Source organism: Anser cygnoides, chromosome 10, assembly GCF_040182565.1.
Source record: "Anser cygnoides isolate HZ-2024a breed goose chromosome 10, Taihu_goose_T2T_genome, whole genome shotgun sequence".
NCBI classification, from domain to species: Eukaryota; Metazoa; Chordata; class Aves; order Anseriformes; family Anatidae; genus Anser; species Anser cygnoides.
Window position 1 is genome coordinate 9,369,173 of NC_089882.1, and position 20,716 is coordinate 9,389,888.

The following is a 20,716-nucleotide window of genomic DNA, read 5'->3' on the forward strand; positions in this document are numbered from 1 at the left end:
AGGACACTGCTCAGCGTGGGAAGGGTGGGGATGCCACGCTTTCATGACGAGCCAGGAGAGGCCATGGTAGCCAGGGTTTGCACGGTAGCCCCAGCAGGCTTTGCAGATGGAAGCTATTTTAGGATAGTTTGGTGTCTTTCCTATTCTGCAGATTTCTTAATGTGTGTGTGAGCAATCAATTGGCTGCTAGGACAGGAAGATGTGACCGTGCAGGCCCTTTGTGGCACCGAAAGCAAACCCGGTGCAGGTTTGTTCACAAGCAGGTGAGTGCATGAAGGTCCACCCGTGCTTGGTTATTCTGAAGAGCAGGTGACACCTACAAGGAGGGGCACGTCCCCATTCCTCCGTACCCGTGGCAGACACCTCTGCTCCCCAGAGGCCAGGACCATCACGCAGCCACGGCTGTGGCCGCACCAGTCCTAAAGGTGGATGCAGCGAGACCCAGCGCCATCATCAGAGCTGGCCACATATGAGGCAACTCACGTCTGGAAGCAGTCGGGCTCTGCCGAGCCCCAGAAGGCACATGGGTGAGTTACCTTATCGTAAGCACCCTCGACTTAAATTAAACATGGTTTATAAGCAGAGGCACAACAGAGGCACACTGGGAGGTTACGTGCTGTTATGGGGTGACCTAGGGATGTGCTGATGTGGGTCTCCACCAGCGTGGAGATCCTGTACTGTGCTCAGCTGTGGCTTTGTGGATGATGATCTGCTTACATGGCCTTTTGCATTGATTGTATAAAGCTAATAGTCTGCCGCTAATGGTTGAGGTTTGCAGGGCTTCAGCAGTTAGTTTAGAAGAGCCAGGAGGTGCTGTTTTGTCTAGAAGTGAATTCTGAACTTACTATCTTAAAGTAAATTCCCTTTCTGCAGGAAATACTGGTGTTGCTGCTCTTTGTCCCAGAACTGAGTGAAGTAAAAAAAAAAAACTTTGACATTTTCTGTGGAAGAGCAAGTCAAGCTCACAGCCATCTCTTTTCTTTTGCCTTGCTATAGGCTTTAAATTTCATAGCATCCTTCCCCATCAAGGGGGAAAAAATACAAAGGTTTGACAAAGGGCAGAAAACAATGTTGAGTGGCACTTAGCTTTAAAGGATGTCTTAAATTTTTATGGAAATTTTCTAAATTGTAAAACGAAACACCAACCACCTTAGATAAGGAAATAATCTCTCTCTTTCCCCCAGGGTGCTGAAAACTGCCCGGCATAAAAATAACCCTGCCCGAAGCTGCTTCAAGTGCTTCGTATCTGCCAAACGCAGGAGACACCAAATGCTATAAAAAGTGCCACACGTGGGCTTCTTCGCGTCCGTTGCTTCGAGCTGTCTTAAAAAAAAAAAGAAAGAAAAAGGCCAAGTTGGGTAAGAAAAGCCCTGTTAGCTCCCGGAGGGGGGGGGGCGATGAGGTTCTCCCTTCCCCCCGAGCCCCCCCGCCCGCCCCGTCCAGGCTCGGGGAGCCGCGGTGAGCGAGGGCTTTTCTCGGCGAAACCCTGCGATTCCGGCGTTCCTCGGGAATGAAAGAAAGTGACATGTTAGAGAGGGGAACAGGGGGGCGTGGGGGTGGGAGGAGGAAGGGCTGTGCTTGATCCTACAGGGCGGGCTCTTTTCTCCTTGCTTGATCTATGGAGCCCGCCCCCTTAAATTGGCTCCCGGGAGCGCCCCGTCCACCAGCCCGACGGGGGGAGAGGAGGAAAGGAAGGGAGGGAGGGAGAAGCAGTAGGCAGGCAGGCGGCCGGTTCCCCCGGCCCGGCCCGGCGGTCCCGGCCCCATGCGCGGCCCCGAAAGCCCCGCGCCCCGCCGGCCCGCCCGCCCCTAACGCCGCCCGGCTCCGGCAGCGCACCGGGGGGCGGCGGTGGGGGGGGGGCAACAACAACAAATAAATAAATAAATAAATAAACTAAGGGAGGGGAAAAAAAAAAAAAAAAAGAGGACGAGAAGAGCCCGACCGCCGCAGGGGGAAGGCTGCGCTCCTCTGAGGACAGCGCTCAGCACCATGCATCTTGCGCCGCTGGCGCTGGCACTCAGCACGCTCTTCATCGACGGCTTGAGGACGGCAGCGAGGAGGCAGAGGCTGCACCCCAGGCAAGGTACGGGGCAGCGGGGATTTGGGGCTGGGGGGGCACGGAGGGGGGATGCTGGGCTGCCGGCCCCGGGGGATGGGGGGGGGGGGGGGGGGGGGCGAGGCGCTCGGCCTCTCCGCTCAGGGGTCTGTGCCTCCGTTGCCTTGCAGCCAAGCTGCTGGAGAAGCTGAGCGAGTACGAGATCGTGACCCCTACCCGCGTGGACGAGTTCGGCGAGCCCTTCCCCACCGATGTCCACTTCAGGAGGAGGCGGCGGAGCGCCGGCGCTGCCCCCGACGCCTGGACGGCGGCTGCTTCCACCACCACCTCCTCCTCCTCCTCCTCGTCCTCCCCTAAGGCTCACTACAGGCTCTCCGCCTTCGGGCAGCAGTTCCTCTTCAACCTGACGGCCAGCTCGGCCTTCATCGCCCCCCTCTTCACCGTCAGCCTCCTGGGCGAGCCCTCCGCCGAGCAGCGGCGCCTGTACGCCGAGGCGGCGGACACGGACGTGAAGCACTGCTTCTACCGGGGGCACGTCAACGCCCGGCCCCGGCACACCGCCGTCATCAGCCTCTGCTCCGGGATGGTAAGCGAGCCCCTGCCCGGCCCCGCCGCGGCGGAAGCGAAGAGGAGGAGGAGGAGGAGGAGGAGCAGGGGGAGGGAGGGTGGCTTAGGAAAGGATGGGGCCGGCCCCTTGCCCCCGCCCCCGGCTGGGGCTGCGGGATGGGGGCGGCTCGCTCACCCCGCGCTGGGGTTTCGCCCGGCCCCGGTTTTTTTTGTAGCCCGTCGGGGTCAGGGGAACGGGGTAAGGACATCCAGCTCCGCGGGTTTTGGGGCAAAACTGCCCCCCAGCGGCACCCCGCGAGGGAGGGAGGAGATGGTCGGGTGTAGGGAGAGCGGGGAGGGCACCGTCCTGCTGCAGCACGGGGTGCTGGTGGGGTCTGGGAAGGGGTGGCTGGGGGAGCCGGCAGTGCTGACCCCAGAGCCTTCCTGCAGCTCGGGACAAGGGCATGACCCAAGGAAAGAGGAATATAGGCTTTATTGCAGCCTGTCCTAGTGTCCTTCTGCACCTGGGAATGTTGGCAGAGGGATGAGCAGAAGCACCCCAGCAGTGCTGGTCCCAGACCCCTCCGGCGTCCTTGCACCCCAGGGTACCGGTGATGCACAGGAAGGGATGTGCCTGTCCCGGGTGTCCCCCTGGGAGGTCCCTGCCTGGACCAGGGGCTGTCCTGGGTGCGTGAGCTCACACAGCCCTTCAGCCCTGGGATCCATCCCGGTGCAGCAGTGCTGCCCCACGGGTCAGGCTGGGGGCTGAGCCAGGCTAGCACACGTGTGTGGCTGGGCAGGCCTTCCTCCCAGCACCATGTCCCAGCCACCAGCCCTGCTTCCCAGCCTAGGATGGCCACAGGATGCTTTTTGTCCTGGCTGTACTTTTCTTTTTATTTTTATTTCTTTAACCCACCAAATCACATTCATACTTAGGTGCAACTAGGAGCACTGGTGTCTTTTCATAAGCAGGGGCTACGCTGGCTGGATACCTCACTTGGATCCTCACGTGTGAATGGAAATCCTGTTTCAGGGAGAGATGCTTTATGAAAAGCAGCACAATGTGGTGGGGCTGTGCTGATGTGCCTTGCAGCACCGTGTCCCCTTGGGCAGGAGTGGCTTGGTCACTGGCATAGGATCTGGCAGGCATTCCCCTGCCACGTTCCCTCCTACAAATTAGTAGCTTGCTTTTCATAAGCTTCAGCAGGACAGCTGCAGGAAGCGGTGCAGCCTGGTGGGGGTGTGATCCACGTGATGGGAGCTGGAGCTCCAGCCTTGCCTTCGTGGGGGTTGCTGCAGACCCAGCTAACGCATCTCCTTGTTTAGTGCTTGCTTTGGGTAGTCCTGCTCTGGGCTTATCGTTGCCCAAAGCTGACTGCCTACCCTTCTCTGGTCCCTCTCAGCTAGGCACTTTCAAGTCTGATGATGGGGACTATTTTGTCGAGCCGCTGCTATCGCTTGAACAGGAGTATGAGGAAGAGCACAATAAACCACACCTAGTCTACCGACACCGGACACCTCCAACCAACTCTTCAGGGGACAGGCAGACTTGTGATACTCCAGGTACTCGTTTTGTTTCTGCTCTTAATGACTTGGCCCTTACGAAAGGGAGCTAATTTGCAGTAAAAAGTCACCAGGTTCCTGTAGGGCAGAAGGGATGTGAAGTCGAGGATCCTTTTAGAAGTGGTACGGCGTGTGTTAGGAAGAGGCTCACAGTGGTACTGCTGTCCTGGAGAGACGTGATGCGCCTGTGCTTTCTAGTAATCAGTTACAAGGAAGTTGTGGTCAGGAAAAATGTTATGGTTTCCATTTCATCCCTCCTGGCAGGAGATCATTTGGGCTGTCTCGCTGTAAATATCCCACGAGCCTTTAAACTTGCTTTCTGTCCCCACCTCCATGTAATTCCTAACCATCCTAATCTGATTTGCTCTCTGTCTGAAATTCTGTTTCTGTCCTTTTAATGACATCCTTCTGTCTTGGTCTTGCTGTGCCCCTGGTCCTCCCTCCCCAGGTCTTAGTGCAAGCTGCAACGTCTTGTTTCTTTCTAGTGGAAATGAGAAGGTACTGACACCAACCCTGGCAGTTCTGCCCTTATTAATCACTTTTCCATGGTTCATTTTCAAAGGCTCTTTTTTTCCTCGTGGCCCTTCCTCCACCAGCACCGTCTCCTGACCTCTTCGCTCCCTCTTTCTAGTCTTTGCACATATGAAAGAGCACAAGCCTTTTCATCTCCCCTTCACGTGCCTTGGTGAGCAATAGCCTTGCTCCTACTGTCCCTATTATCTGCAGTGGCCTCCTGCTGCTCCCTGCCTCGTTGACTTCCTGATTTTCACAACTAATCCTCTCCTTTGGCAGCAAATACCCAAGTTCCCTCTGAAGAAGCTCACTCCTTCGGTCTCCTGTTTCACCTGCTGTTTCTTCCTCTTCCTTTGGCCTGAAGCTAGATCCACAGAAGCTTTAGAGCCTAAGCAGAGTAGACCTTGACTGCCTTCCCTTGCATGGGCTGAGAGCTGCTCATGTGCTGCAGAGCAGGTGGAGCTGCTCGGGGAGTAAGAGTACCACCGGAGGAGAAGCGTGGTGCCAAACTTGGCCTGCATTTAGCACGTGTGACTCATTTGGCACCCGTGACTGTGGATCGTGGCCATGCTGTTGAGCTGTTGGTGGTTCAGCTAAGTCAGAAGCTGCTCTGGTGCTTTGTGACAGTTTAGAGCTGATTCACTAGGAACATGTGTTTCTTCTCCTAGAAGACGTGTGGATATGTGTCCACATACAAACGTGCGTGCTGGGGGACCATGGTGCCTCTCACAAGGCTGTTGTTGTCTGTTCTTCCAAGGGTTGCTGCTGGACTATGCCATTCTGGTTTCTCTCTTCCAGCTGTTTCTGCTCCCTTCTTTGAGATCAGATGCAGGAGACTCAGAACAGTTGGAAAGAAACCCGGAATCTGGCACAATTCATCAGTAGCCCTTGGAGGAACGGAGCAGCAGATCACAGGACTCATTGAACCAAAGGTAGCTGGGAGGGCTCTGACAATCGTTTTGTGGACTTGACTCTGTGTAGCCCATTGTATTTCATCCCCTTTATGTCTCGTAGTTTTCATTACTCTTTCAGATCACAATAACAATACTCAATAGATGGTATTAAGTACACATACCCATGTTCCTCCCTTTCCCAGCAAATTTTGCCTCTTGCTTGTCTTTGTTTTCTTTCTGTTTTCAGCTCCTTCCTGTAGTGGAAGGAGGAGGTCTTGCCTCTCGAATGCAGGTGTAGGGGGTTCCAGATAGCCATGATCGCCTTGCTTCCCCCCATCCTCTTCCCCTCCATCCCTTCCTCCTCTTGTGCTATTGTTCCTGCTCCTGAAAGGGAAAGCTGCTTCGGTTATACATGTTTGGTGAACAAGTCTTGGTCGCTTCATTTAAGGAGCAAGTGTAGAGTAGACAATGGCTGGTAGAGAGAAAGTATCTCATGTGCCTTGGGAGCAGGGGGAAAACACAAGCTGTAGCAGTGCTCACACTTTTGGATGGGATGTGTCTGTCACTTCTATCAGAGAAGAATGGTTTTGTGAGAGTTTGGTATCACTGTAGGGCGTTGTGTGAACCCAGCCTTTTGTCAGAGCAACGTGTGAAAAGGTGCGTTTGCATTGCAGGCTTTTCCTGGCAGAGATCTTAATTTGCTCAAAGAGGAAATTCATGCGAGGGAAGTCTTAAGTACCCACCCTGCAGTGAGCAAGGGAGAGCACCTTGCCAGGCAGCGGTGCTATTAAGAATTGCCTTCTGATAGCGTTCTTCCTGGAAATGATTAATAAGCAGCATACTGTGTGCCCTTGCCGTGATGATGTAATTATAGACTTCTGGTGGAATTCAGTAAAAGTGTCCCTTGCGAGCTGACTGATAGAGTAAAAGCTTTCATTTCCAGCAGCCTCCCTTGCGTTGCTTTTAGTTTTCAGCATCCTCAGGTCAACGTAGAGAAATAGGTTTTTGATTTTGTTAATTTTTAATTAGCAGTTTCTGATAATTGTTTAGGTACCCTTATACACAAGACACTGCAGATGTTCTGGAAAAAAAAAAAATCTTTCTCCTCTGGATGCTGATGGATCTCAAATGCAGGCTGTGCTCTGCGTATAAACCTGTGTAGCACACCACTGGGGTCTCCTGGCAGCGCACTTCAGCCGTCTGGTGTATAGCTCAACAGCTGCAATAAAAACTTTTGTCAAAAGTTTTCCTTGGGGCAACGGGTAATGTAGTTTCAGGCATAGGAAATGGTGCAATTTCTCCTCCTTCCCTTCTTTTAGTTACTACCGTGAATCAATTTGTCATCTGGTCGAGGATCTGGCGGAATAATTAGCTGTGTTTTACTGAATAGCCCTGACGGGATGAAGACTTGGCCAGGCAGCCTGCGTGATGTCACTAGGTGCAGCGCCGCTACCACCCATTGCTTCACGATAGCAAGCTCTTCCGATCCACATTATTAATATCTGCTCTTTTGAGGTGGAGGAGGAAGAGAAAAGATATTCAGATCCTAAAAAAGAAAGCGGAGGAAGTTGCTCATTGCGTAGCTGGAGAGCAGGGCTTTCCTGAGCCGTGCAGAGGAACCATCTGACTGGGATGATAAAAGACACGGAGCTGCATCCTGGGGTGATGTGGATGCTGTCAGGAGGCTGGCCTGACCTCCTGCCAGGAGCACCCTGGTGAGACCTTCCCGCTGGGTTCCACGTGAAACCCCCAAGGTTTGGTCTTGCTCCTGGCCTTCCTTGCTCTTGCAGTGTTTTATTTGTGTGAGTGCAGAAGGGGCTCGGATTTGCAGCCGGGCATTTAATTGCAAGGCGTTAAAGCTCAGGAGGCAGCACCTTGCTCTCTGGCTCCTGCAGCAGGCATGGCAGCTCCGAAAAGTCACGGCCTATGTGCTCGTTTGGGCAAGGAGGTGGAAAGAAGCTCTGCGTGTGTGAGTAGTGTTCAGAAAGTGGCCGTAATAGGCACAAGACAAATTGGCAGTGGGAACCAGGTCCTGTGGCCGAGCTAGCGTGACACAGGCATAATCAGTAATATGTCACTGATTTTCTAGTTGCATTAATGAGTAATTTGTAATAGATTACCCTTTCGTAGTAACTTTAACAACTTTCACCACTGACCGCAGCACTGGGGAGTCACCAGAGCAGAGGGATGGTGCCGCCCTGAGTCTTGAGCAATCCGGTGCCTGGTGCTGCCAGCTCCATGGTTGCAGTCCTGTTCCCGCGTGCTAATTAGCACCTGCCCGCTCAGCCCTTGAGGTGGTTGTTGTCTCTTTCCCATGCCACCCAGCTGTGTGGGAAGGCAGTGGTGGACCCGTGCTGCAAGCAGGAGGTGGTCCTGCCGTGTGATGGGAAGGGGTGGCCTGGTGGAGGGTGCAAGGGTGTGGGTTTGTAACTGTGCCGGTGGTGCTGTGGCCGGAGGGACCCAAGAGGGATGCGGTGAGAGTTGGATGCCATGGCTAACGCCTGGCTTTGGTCCCTTTCCATATAACACCATCTCCTGCCATGAGCTCTTGCTCCTGTCCGTGCTCTGCTCAGAGGTGTGCACCAATGATAGGAAATGGCACCACTGGAGAACAGCGGTAGAAAATCTCATCCCTCTTCTACAGACCATTTATTTGCGTTATATAATGATTTTATAGAAGTTTTGAGACACAAACTTTGAATGCCTTTTCCATGGGACTCAATGTTGACACTCCTGTGAGTCACGAAGCCCTGGATGCTTTGCATCATGCTGTTGGGTAAAGCTGCTTCACATTTTTGCTATTTCTTTTGGACTGTTTGTCTTGCCTCCAACCGTGTTCTTGTTTTGGTTTTCAAGTCTTTAATCCGGTGGTATTTCATGTTGTAGGTGTCTGGTTTCCAGGCAGGTCTTTAGGCAAATTCTGTATTGCTGGGTCTCACGTAACTCTGGGGCTGCAGAAGAGCTGCGGGGAGGTTTTCCTAAGCCTTTGCTTCCAGGTTGAAAGATCCTTGAGCTCGTTCAGAAGTCTGTTTAAGCTGTCAGCTTTGCTTTTGGCTTCAGGGTAACGCATTGACTTCGTTCTTTCCCTCAGAAAAGTTTTTCATTGTAAGGAAGCGGATTGTAATTTATAGCCAGCGAGTAATTATTTCAGGTTTCCTTCCCTCCTGAAAACAGCAAATGAGAGAGTTATGTCACGGATCCTGTATGCTAATGTAATTAATTCTATTTCTGGCCTCCCATTGAGGTAGTAGAGCAGTAACAGCCAACTAGTACTGGTCAGATGGGCCTGGGATGTCCGACACAAGCTTTTCCCATACTGACTTGGGAAAAGGGATCTGGCTGCAATGTTTGTGCTATCTCGCTGCGGTATTGGCAAGTGAAGTAAGTTTTTAGGCAGACTTCAGTTTAAAAAATTGGATCACCTACACTGACGCAGATCCCGTGATTGCAGTTTTGTGTGAAAATTTCGAAGTGTTGGAAGCAAGGCGCGGGCATTTTGTTGTTACTCTTAGCACTGAAAATATGTCAAAGATCCACTTGGCAAGAGAGGTTAATTCTGTAACGGTGAAAGACCAACACCGGGACTAAACAAATTATTATTGATTTATTATTGTTTTGCCATTTAGACGTAGTAAACAAACAGAATTAAATTAATCTCCTGAAGTCAAAACAGATGTATAGATGTATGTGTGATTTGGCAACTACTTTTACATTGCCTGTGTGGATGTCAGCTGAAGAAGTGGGGTGGGCAAGGCAGGGAGCTGTTACTGCGGTACTTCCCATCTCAACCCCATGGCATATCCTAATGAAAGTTAGCAGGCTGAGCAGTCTGTGGCTTTTCTTCCCGCGTGCCTGTATTGTTACTGCCAGCATCTCCGTGGCTGACCATTAGGCCAAGTTTCTGTCTTTCTGATGGGATATTTCCTCTCATCTTTTACGGAGTGCCAGCAAAAAGATGTGTGGTGGTCTCAGTGTTGTTTCCAGCTGGCATGGGAATTCCTCAATTTGGGGTATTGCTAGGCGTGAGTGTGAATAATATGCTGGTATCCTAACTATCCTGTCTTCTCCAGGGCAAGCATACAATGCTGCATTGCTCCTCACCTGATGCAAAATTAGGGGCAGGTCATAAAGCTGGCAAATTTTTCAGTGGTGGAGTTATTGTGACCATGAGAACATGGTCTGCCTTGGGTGTCAATCCGCTGGAGAAGCCATGTCCTTTGTGAATGACTGATCTGGCTGTCTGAAGTGACGTTTGGCCCCACTGTGTTGATGTGCTGTAGGCTTTCCACGTGTCATCTTCCCAGATTCAGTAGCATCATTCCTGTGAAGATGAACTTTAGGCAGGTTTTGGAAGATGCTGGAGTTTGAAAACACTGTGTATTCTGCGTGTTCGAAGTGGCAACATCCACAACGTGTAATCAACGACTGCTGTGGAGTCTCCGCTGCCTGCATGAATCACAAAGCTGTACTGACTTGGTAAATCAAAACAAGAAAACATCTTTGCACCAAGTCGTTTATGCAAGAACCATTGTAATAGGTGTAAATGAGTAGTTGTCAGTCACCATGGCTTTGTTTCAACATCTTAAGCCCTGGCAAAGGCAGCTTTGTGAAATCTTTGTTTTGTTGCTGCAGTCACCAAACAGGAAATGTGTTTATTCAGAGTGATGCAGGAGAGTCTCTTGCTCTAGTGGTCTGCTTGTGGTCTCATTCAGCTCTTCTGGTGTGGCATCGCTGGCCCTGGCTGGTTTCCTGGCAGGCTGAAATGCCACTGGTTGTGTCTCTGTGGCTGTGGTACATATTGGTTTGACCCACAGCCTGGCTGAGATATGTCTTTTAACTGATGAAACACTGGGCTCAGTGTCAGGGTGATTTTTAAAGGTATTTTTCAATGTTTTTTTCTAGTCATTCTACAGGGTCGGTTTATTTTTCCTCCTGAACCTGTGGGTTATGGAACTGGTACAGGTGATTTTCAGCACTGTAACCTTGTTAGCCATTCCGTAAACCAATTCTGTATCAGTTCAATGATGCTTTTGTGCCCTGCAGTTATTTAATTATTTTGTCTGCAAGATGATCTTGAATCATTTTCCCCCCACATGCTTAACTCGCATGTGCCTTAAAAAGGCAATTTATTGTTTTGTTCATTAATCTAGTTTCTGTCTGCTGTGCAAAATTGATTGCTTTCATGTACAACTTTTTACCGTAGGCAGAGAAAAGTTCTTTAAAGCTGGAATGCATCTTCTCATGCATCATCAGGAAAGGAAATGTCTAGAGTACGTGTGGTCTTTGGTGCTCGGATGGTGTAAAAACAGCGAATATTTTTCTTTCAACGGGAAGTTGATTGGTGCTAACCGCAAGCCCGTGGTTCTCAAGCTGTCTGGTTCAAGCAGCAGGACAAAAGGCAGGATCCAGCTGAGAGGTAGAGGTGGGTTCAGCATCTCTGCTGAAGTCTCCTGGCCTCCTCTGCAGCGTGTGGTCCCTTAGCAGGGCTGGGGGGACTGCTCTGTCATGCGGTGAGGAGCTTGGAAAAGGTTTCACATGCTGGGCAGTTGAAGTTGAGGGTTTTGTAGAAAAGGCATGGATTTTTGTGGGGAGAGGAGCAGGACCGGTGCAGCTTTGGAGCTAAGAGCCACAGCGATGGAGAAGTTTGGGATGGCTGCAAGCTTAAGGGGACACCAAGACGAGGGAAGACAGAGGACATCTGGGAGATGAGTAGGATCCCAGACTGGCAGAAATGTCGCTTGGAGGAGGCCTGGAGTTCACCTAGGTCGGCATCCTGCTTGGTTTGAGCAGGACTTGGCAGCGCTGCACAGCCAGCCCTGGCTCAGCTCTGCTTCATTGAGCCCTGACACCTCCAAGGACGGAGCTGCGGAGGGTGAACGGAGATGGAGCTGCTCCTTCTGCCATCACCAGTGCTTCATCGAAACTGCTCATGGGACTGCTCCATTGCTTGCTGGTCTTTCAAATTGCAGGCTGTGGGCTGGAAGCAGGCACTGACTGCAGCAGCAGGTGCTCCTGGGCACGGATCCTTCTGAGGATCCTGGCTTTGCACCTAGGAAGCCACTTAATAGTGTAAGTGCGAAATTCAAAGGGAAGGAGGGAAAGGAAATTATCAAGCAGGTATGCTTGGGTAGCAAACAAAAGTTTCTCTTAGCAGCAAAGAAAAAAATTTGTTTTGAAGGTTAATATTTTTATTCTTCTGGAAGAGGCTCGGAGGGAGCTCTTGTGTGCCAAGGTTATTTCCTAATTCAAAGGGAAGTATGAATGTGGAAAATTAAAGCTTCCCTTCTTCATTGCTCTAATAATGGCACCTATGAAAGGTCTGATATTTTACTGCATTTTCATTAGTACCAACCATAAAAGTTTGATTCATGTGGTTTTGTCCAGCTCTCGCTCATAAAGTTTGAAAATCTACTTGATTTCTGGCGGTTATGTGGTGCAGATTAATTTCCATTTGAGCACTTTCTGGTTTGGGGATTAGAAAATCAAGGAAATTTTCATTTTCACCCGTAGGGCAGAATGCCCTTCTCTTTGGATCCTGGCTGACCTGGATCCTTCATTTCTCTCCTGGTGCGGGTCATTGATCTCACCTCTACCAATAAAGGCTATTTTCCTTTTCTGGTGGTGGCAGCAGCTCTGGATGCAAAGCCAAGGGGCAATCCAGAGCGAGAAGCTGCCAGCAGCAAAGGGTGTTCTGCTCTGGGTTGTGCTGGTTTAAGCGTGGGGTTCCTGCCTCCAGCAACATGTCCACAGTAACAGAAATGAGCATTTGTCCACCTATAAATTCATCTGAGATGTATTTGTAGATAAATCTATAGATAGAGATATATAATGTATTGATATAGAATGAAAACGGAGCTCCTGCTTATATTGCAGAACCAGGGCTAGAAAAATCCCTTGGTCCAGTTCAGGACCCGTGGGGGTCCTCAAGAGGAGGCAGTTTCCATCCCCTTTCTTGGCAAGAAGAGCCTAGTGGGATGTCATCCAATCGTGACCTCTGCATGTAGAAAAGTCATTTTGTCTCTTGCATCTCCTTTGCAGGGGTGGCAGCTGCTTCAGCAACCACTGTTGTAGCCTCTACAAGCAGCAAATTTGGGCAAGCTGACTGTAGCCAGGCCTTGTACCAAAGCATCAGGGCAGGGTTTGCTGCTGTGGTTGTGCTGGAGCCAAGGGAGGCAGGGCACGTGCTGCCCGCAGGGAGCTCAGCTGAATTTTGATCTGCTTTATGAAGGTGTGCAATAAATAATTAACTCCCAAACTAGGGTGTTATCATCTGCAGGGCTGGATCAGAGCAGTTCTAGGAGCGTTCTGGGCCAGTCACAGAGTAGCAAACTTCGTGTTAAAAATTCTAGGTCATACGCTCAGAAAACTCACAAGAGTAAGCTGATTTGAAAGGACCATGCACCTTTTCTAGCAGGGAGAGGTCATTAATGTTATTAGCTCTAGAAATAGACATTTTTTTCCCTCTCCTGCTTTTTCTCCTTTTATTTTTCCCCTGCTATGTAGAGCTCTCATGAACTTGGAGCTCAACTGGAATTGCTTTCATTGTCACATGTCTTATTTAATTGTGCAAATTGCTTTCTATTCCAAGGACAAGTTAATGCAGAAATGGAAAGGATTAGAACTATTGGGATAAGCTATCACCCTCTCCTTTAATTTTTGGTTTTAGCATAACAATAGCTACTATTTCAAAAGCAGTCCCTGGCCCTGCCCTGTCACCCTTTCATGCAGGCAAAGTGCTCGTGGAGGGCCTGATTCTCCCCTACCCTCTCCGTTGGGATAGTCCATTAATCATCAGGATTCATCCATAAATCAGCTCAGTGGGCTCAGGGCTGAGGCATCTTAAGCAAGCATGAGCAGCATGTGTTGGAAGATGCCATCAAGGAAGGAATATCCCTGTCACAGTGAATATCACAGGATCAGACCTCTTTTTTAAGTTTCACATAGCAAAAAATAAACCAAGCAAAGAAAAAAAGAAAGATCATATACCTTCAGGTGTGTCTAAAGACAGTAGGACTACCATGTATTGTCTTAGTAAAGCAAGCAATAAAATGGGCATTACTCCAGCAGCCTTTTAGCCCTCTCATAAATGAATATTAACTGTTGAATCAGTGCATAGACTAGCCTAGTACTTGAATTACTGATCTGCAGTTTGCCTGGTTTTTGAAGTGTTTGTCTACTCGTTGGGGTTTTGTTTTTTCTGCAAATTAAAGAAAATGTTTTGGTACTTAAACCCATCCAATTACTGCCATGTGTAGGTAGATGTTTTTCAGGTCATTTGCAGAGGTTGGGAGCTTGCCAAGCAGACCATTTTGCTTCCTGATTTCTGTTCACATATTAACATGATAGGGGGGAAAAAAAAAGCAAAAGCATGTGGAAAAATATCACACCCGTTTTTGGTGTTTGGTGTTGCAATGGAAGCTGGCATCATAAGACTACAGTTTTCTTGTATGATGTGAGTTTTTCACTTGTGCTTAATTAAGCTGCAGTAGGACACGCCATTGAGTAAAAGCGTTTGTGTTGTGGCCATCGTTAACACAACGGCAGAGAGCAACAGCAGAGTGCTGGCAGTCCCTGGGTGCGACTCCCAGTGAGGCTGGTGGGAGTTTTCATGCATGGGTTGAGAGCAGTACACTGCCATTAGTGTTTAATCTTTTACAGGTGAATGTGCACCATCTCTGAGTGTAGTTACACGCAAGATGGGTGAAGATAACAGCTCACTACTATCAAAGTCCAGGAGGGGCTTGACATGAAATGTATCCCCACTCGCTTGTGCTTGGTTTTACAGTAACTAGGTTGGCAAACATACTGTGCGTGACCGGTGTCCAGATATCATGCTGTAAGTGTTGGAGTGACTTCATACGTGGGAAAAAATATGTTGGGCTTTGAAGGGATGAGTTGTGTGTTGGAGAGAGGAAGCACCATGAGACCTGTGTAACAGGAAAAAAAGGTGTTTTTTCCTGTTTTTCCTGAGCAGCACAAGCCTGGTAAATAGGAATTAATTTCTTTAAGTACCTCCAACATAACGGGTGTCTCTTCAAACAGTCTTTTACACTTCCCTCTTTTGCAGTCCTTCACACCGCAGCCCTACCTCCAGCCTCGCTGCAGCCCCCTTGTTGAGCATCTCACAGCCTTTAACGTGTTTTTTCGTCGAGTGGCCGATCCCTCTGGAAGTCAGTTATTTAAGAGGGAAATTTAAGTGTCCAGCCAAGGGTGCAGAGAGGAGGCACGTAGCGTGTGGGGGACTGGGTGAAGGGCTGAGGTCAACACTTTCTCCCCCGTCTGGTATTCCTCTCACCTTTAAGTTATTTGTATGCACGGTTGGCTCCCCGCGCTGACTGGCACTGCACAAGTCGGGATAATGTCACGGTTGCCCACGAAGCCATGCCAGCATGAGAGCATAACCTTGCCAGCACAACGGCATTGATTAGTGCAGAGGAACTAGGGCAATCCAATTATAACCACAAATGCCATTGGCTTTCTCGAATTCTTACTCAAATAACTGTGGACTAACTGCTGTATTAAGGTGGTCTGGACTGTATCAAGAAAGGGGAATTCACAGGGCTTAGGTAGTGCAGAGTAAATGGAATTTAATTCTTAAATACTCCATCGCCTATGTACATGTGGGGGAAAAACAGTATTTTTCAGATGGCTAGATGCTGGCCAACCCCTTTGCCTGCCTTGATGTTAGAGAATATATTTCATATTTCTTTTTTTGGAAATTATTACCAAATATCCTAGGAGGAAACCACACATGAGAAATAGCTAAGAAGTTTCTTATCGTTTAAATCTTGTTTCAGCATTGAATATTCCTTTGTTCCCTAATATTATGCTTCCTCTAACCTACTCACTGGGTCAGATAAGGAAATGTGATATTTTTCACCAGCATGACTAAATTAAACTGAAGCTACAAAGACCGTGAGGGTTGTAGCCTGGAGTCTTAGATGAGTAGTTCAGATCTGGCTTTATATTAAATGCAGAAGCGAACAGACTCTTGTGGATGAATCACATTCAATTAGCAACTTCCTATGATGAAATGATTAAAAATTAAGTGGCATCAAATAAGACTGATTTTGCTCTTATATTTAAATAATGCTATAATTACATACTAATCAGATGGTAAATCTTAATTGTACACGTTCCATGTGTTTTATTTGCCTGTTCTCCCTCTTTGCTTTGCCGTCTTTGTGTCAGCATGGAGTATATTTTCAGGCTGCTTTTATGTTTGGCCTAATTGAATATCAAAAGCGGTATATGTGAAACTTCCTGAATTCTATTCTTTAGCCAGTGGCAGCTGGCTATTAGATGACCTTTACCATTCCTGTAGCACAGAATAATAAAGGGAGGGGGGGAATTGAAGCCCAGCCATGTTATTGTTAGAGACAGAAATAAATCATATATAATTGCTTCACTATGAAGGCCAAATCCTGCTGTCCTTCATGCCTGAGTTAGAAATACAGGATTTGGACCTTTGTTTCCTGCGGTTTCCTGGCCACCTTGGACGTGCCCAGAATCCTCACGCTGCCGCCACGTTGGCTAATTACCCTCACCGGGCTCGGGGCTAGCGGAGCCACTGCAGCCCGGGCTCGGGGCCTCCTGCATGGCCACGGGATGGCCCTGCGGTTAGAAAGCCCTTACCTGAAGTGTCATTGGCTTCAGTCTTTAAGAATTAAAGACATTGGATTATGTGGTAGGCTTCCACACAAGGCTTCTCTTTTGGTTAGTTGTTTAGAGCAAGCCTACTATGTCTTGGTTGAAGTCAATAGGTATTTTGACGTAAAATGCTTGGGATATTAACTCCGCTCACTCCAGAATGTACTTTATATTTGCGTCTGCTTTTTAATTGTAGATCATGAACATAGTCACAAAAAGAACAAGCGGAAACACTGGAGAAAACAGTGGGTAGACAGCAGCATATTTTCTGACATGGAGACATTAAGGAACAGCCTGGAAGTGAATTCATTTTCTGCGGATGGCAACAAGACCGGGACCATCAGTGAAAAGAAGAGCCACAGAAGAACAAAGCGGTTTCTCTCCTACCCTCGGTTTGTGGAAGTGATGGTGGTGGCTGACAGCAGGATGGTCGCCTACCATGGAGCTAATCTACAGCACTATGTCTTAACGTTGATGTCAATAGTGAGTATGCAGCTGCGGGGAGTGGGTTCACCCCTGGTGGCCAAAGAACTTCTTTTCTGCCATGTTCTTATGCGAATACCATCAGTTTGCCTCAGCTAGGTGTAGTTTAAAGCTCGGTAGAGCTTGGCTGGAAAGCGTCACTTGTAGTCTTCTTCCTTCCCAGACCCATCACGTTTCCTAACCTTTCCCACACCTCTCCTTTTAACGTACAGATTGTACTCCTTTTTTAGGCCCACATCAAATAGCAGCTGAATTAAAAATGTGCTTTGAGGACTGAGCCTTCCTAGGGATGGATGCTAGTAGGCTATGCGCTTGCTTGGCTTCCCTTGCTGTTAAAGGAGAAAGAGATTGTGATCACTTTGGTCCTCAGAACAGTGCTAGGGTTGGCTTTCCAGGCTGAGCACAAGCATTTTAGTAGCTGCTGGCAGTAGGATGCAGTAGTGCAGTCCCTGGACAGCTCTACAGACACAAGGTGACTGGAAGGGAGCATCCGACCCGGTCACGTCCCTGCAGGGATTCTCATCCTATTTGAGTGCAGAAGCACCATGGATATCGTGGTCTAAAACTCTCCATGTCAAAATGAGGCACTTGAGAGAATAAGCTGCTCTTGACAGTCTTGGTCAGTGGTCATTGGGTCTTGGAGCAGAATGATCCTGTAATTTGGTGATGTGGTAAAGCAAAGGGAAGCGTTGGGTTTCTGCAAAACCACTAGTTTGTTTCATATAAAGTTGTGCTGCTGGCAGGAGGTCTCTCCGAGGTGTGCAGCGAGTCACGGGTACGTGTGGAGCCAGGTAGCATCAGGGCACAGAGCAGGGCAGAAGAGCGACTCAGCAGAAAAAAGGTTACAAGTTGGAAAACAAGCAAGTGTTGTCTTATTTGTTTCCTTAAATAATTCTGAGTGCTTCTTCTTAAAACAGGTGGCTTCTATCTACAAAGACCCAAGCATTGGAAATTTAATTAATATTGTTATTGTGAAGTTGGTCGTGATACATAACGAACAGGTAAAGAAAGTGTTTTTCTTCTCCATCTGTTTGACGGTGACATTTGTAGCAAGCCTTGAGATGAATAATTAAATACCTGCTTTTTATGTGTATCGCTTTTTAGGATGGTCCTGCAATATCTTACAATGCCCAGACAACATTAAAAAATTTTTGCCAGTGGCAGCAGTCCCAGAACCACCCTGAAGGGAGTCACCTTCAGCACGACACGGCCGTCCTTGTCACCAGGTATGGTGGATCTTCTCATTAAGACCATGGCCAGTCGCGTACCAGAGGCTGTGAGCACGTAATATCTGTAGCTGTGCGAAACGTTCAGTTTTTGATGTGGGTGTAATCACATGCAGTTGTGGAAGCAGTGTAACTACGAGCAGAACTGGGATAACGTGTCCCCCAGGGCGGTAGATGACTCGGGTTCAGGACTGCCTAGGGTCTCAGTGTGTGTGAAACCCACTGGTTGGGTTGGGCTCTGACTGGGCGATATGGCAAAGCAGCACAAGAAGGTCTGCTGGAGGACCAAGAATTGCTTTGTGGATGTTTTTTTATTATTGTGCTTGTACTTCATCGCACTGCCGCATTGAAAACTAACGTGTCAGGTCTGTTCTGCTTTCAGACAGGATATTTGTAGAGCGCATGACAAGTGTGATACTCTGGGTAAGGAAAACCTTTTCTTTGTAATTTAAAAACTTTTTTTTGTTGTAGTGACAATGTTAGTTGCCTGTGCTGAACTGTGGGTGATATTTCCTTTTCTATTGTGAACCTTTGTTCCCTCCTAGGTCTGGCAGAGCTGGGCACTGTCTGTGACCCCTACAGGAGCTGTTCAATTAGTGAAGATAACGGACTGAGCACTGCGTTCACAATAGCACATGAACTTGGCCATGTGTATGTTTTATGTAAATACATTTACATTTAAATAGATTGAGATTTATGCTAGCTGGGACTTGCCAGCCAGGCTAGGACTCAGTACCTGCTGAGCCTAAGTATTTGAGAGGAGATAAATATACTTGGGTAGAAGGCATACCACTGAGGAGGATTAAGCCATGGTGTGACTTGGAGGCAGTGGAGTGCTGTGGAGCTTATCCAAGAGCAGCAAAAACAGCAGATCCACATTTTGGGGAGGATAAGTGACGGTACCCCAAGCTGGGGGGGAAGCTAACAAAATATCCCTGGGTGCGGTGGGGAGGATGAAGGCGAGGGACACGGGCACAACTCACCTGGCCTTTGGGACTGAAGTCTCCTTCAAGAACAGGTCCTCAGCCTGCCACCACAACCGTACATGGGGCTGCTGGTGAAGCAGCAGCTGTGGGAATTGGGGGAGTTACCCAGGGCATGTGGCAGTTGGTTGGGATGTATAAATGAGCCCAACCCACCTGCTGAGCCGTTTTGTGAAGGTAAACCTCATGCTACTGACATGCCCTGAAGAGATGCTGTCATTGAAGAGTCACCTCCTCCAATGGAAATTTCTTTTAACTCATTTTGATTTCAAGAATGAATAATTAGAGAAATCATTTTAGGTCACAAAGTCCCTTGTCCCCAGGTACAGCCCTCTTAGGCAGCTGTCTCAGTCCGAAACCACCTCCTGCCTGGTTTTGAGCGGGAGCTGTGGGTGTGGGATGGACAAGTACCCAGGCACAGATTGCTCGTTGTCCTAAACTCCCTTTTTCTGCACAGAGGGCTGCCTGAGATGTTCTATTTCAAATCACAGTAGTATTTATCTAAATGAGATTTCCCGACAGAAAGACCCCCAAGGACTTCCCCACACCCAACCTGTGGCTAATTCCCTCGCTAATGCTGCCCCAGAGCTGCTCGAGGGGTTAGCGGCGCTGCCGAGCAGGAAATGCCTCTTTGCTCTTTTGCGGGGAGCAGAGCGGCAAGGTGGTTCACCGGAGGTAATCTTAATGGGATGTAAACTCCCCAGCCTTCGAACGCAGGATCACACCGGGTCATTTCCCCTTTTCCACTTCAAACAGCAAAGTGGTTTAAGCCGTTCTGTCTCCGTTGCGTATTTGCCGCATTCCTCAATGTGTCATGTGCTGCAAGCTTCATGTGGGTTTGTGCTGATACTGATGCTCGATGGCACTTTGTAAACCTGCCACATAAAGTATAGGAGCCAAGTCTGTCCCCAGTGCAGCCCGTTATACAGCCAGCACAGGGTGCTGCCTACATACATGAGGGACTTCGGGCTCTGGTTGTCCGTGGGCTCAAGTCATCCCTCTCCTTTGCAGACCTATTCGCTGATCATCTCTTGTCTCTTTGGTTCAATTCCAGAGAGGTTGTATTATTACAAAGGCGGGGCCAGGTGCCTGCCTGCAGGGCCAAGCCCGTCAGCTGAAAAGGAAGCCCCAGCTGAAATCGTGTCTTACCCCAAAAAGGATCCCTAAAGTCCTTAAAGGAATCATCTATTTTTATGCTGTAATGCCTACCAGTAGCATATCTGTGGAAAAATCTTGAGTTTGCTTATATTTAGTTCGTGCTGTTGATCTTTCTACGCGAAATACTTTGTAATTTATCCAACTGAAGCTGTCACTGCTGTGTTTCTCTTAGGTTTAACATGCCACACGATGACAATCACAAGTGCAAAGAAGATGGAGGAAAAAATCAACAGCACGTTATGGCACCGACGCTCAACTTCTACACCAATCCCTGGATGTGGTCAAAATGCAGTAGAAAATACATCACTGAGTTTCTGGAGTAAGGCCTTACATCTGTGTGTGTCGGGCTGTTTTTACATGTGCATGTGTCCCACAGGGTTCATCAGTTCATCTGAAACCCTGGTGTGCAGAGCTTGGAGGAAATGAGAGGGATTTGTGTGTGCACGCATCCTTTACATAGGGCAGGAATGCAGCCCTGGCATCCAGTCCCTGCCAGTTCAGCCTCGTGATAAGCTGGCAAGGACTGGCCTCTCTAAGGGGAGGAATAAGTCTTCCCCCATGGATGTTGCTTTTAAGGAATGCGTGTTCTCCTCTAACCTGAAGAGTGAGTTTTCCAAGCCCTGTGGCCCAGATACGGAGCTCTGT

At 48.9% G+C, this 20,716-nt stretch overlaps 1 protein-coding gene across 7 annotated transcripts in view; it reads left to right on the forward strand.

The window, feature by feature from the left end:
• The first annotated feature begins 1,565 nt into the window (after window positions 1–1,565).
• The window catches only part of ADAMTS9 (ADAM metallopeptidase with thrombospondin type 1 motif 9), a 77,417-nt gene continuing 58,266 nt past the window's right edge, over window positions 1,566–20,716 (forward strand). For 5 of the 7 annotated variants that reach the window (XR_010833848.1, XM_067002888.1, XM_067002887.1 and 2 more), the window contains exons 1-9: window positions 1,566–2,083; window positions 2,227–2,642; window positions 4,006–4,165; window positions 16,418–16,704; window positions 17,622–17,705; window positions 17,809–17,930; window positions 18,313–18,353; window positions 18,476–18,581; window positions 20,244–20,390. Coding sequence is in view for 6 of the 7 variants with exons in the window: in XM_067002888.1 (XP_066858989.1) it covers window positions 1,990–2,083; window positions 2,227–2,642; window positions 4,006–4,165; window positions 16,418–16,704; window positions 17,622–17,705; window positions 17,809–17,930; window positions 18,313–18,353; window positions 18,476–18,581; window positions 20,244–20,390 (1,457 nt within the window). In the remaining variant the exon portion in view is untranslated. Of the gene's footprint in view, window positions 2,084–2,226; window positions 2,643–4,005; window positions 4,166–5,476; window positions 5,611–16,417; window positions 16,705–17,621; window positions 17,706–17,808; window positions 17,931–18,312; window positions 18,354–18,475; window positions 18,582–20,243; window positions 20,391–20,716 lie in introns of those variants that run through there. The other 2 variants (XM_067002885.1, XM_048070753.2) reach the window with 2 other exon arrangements.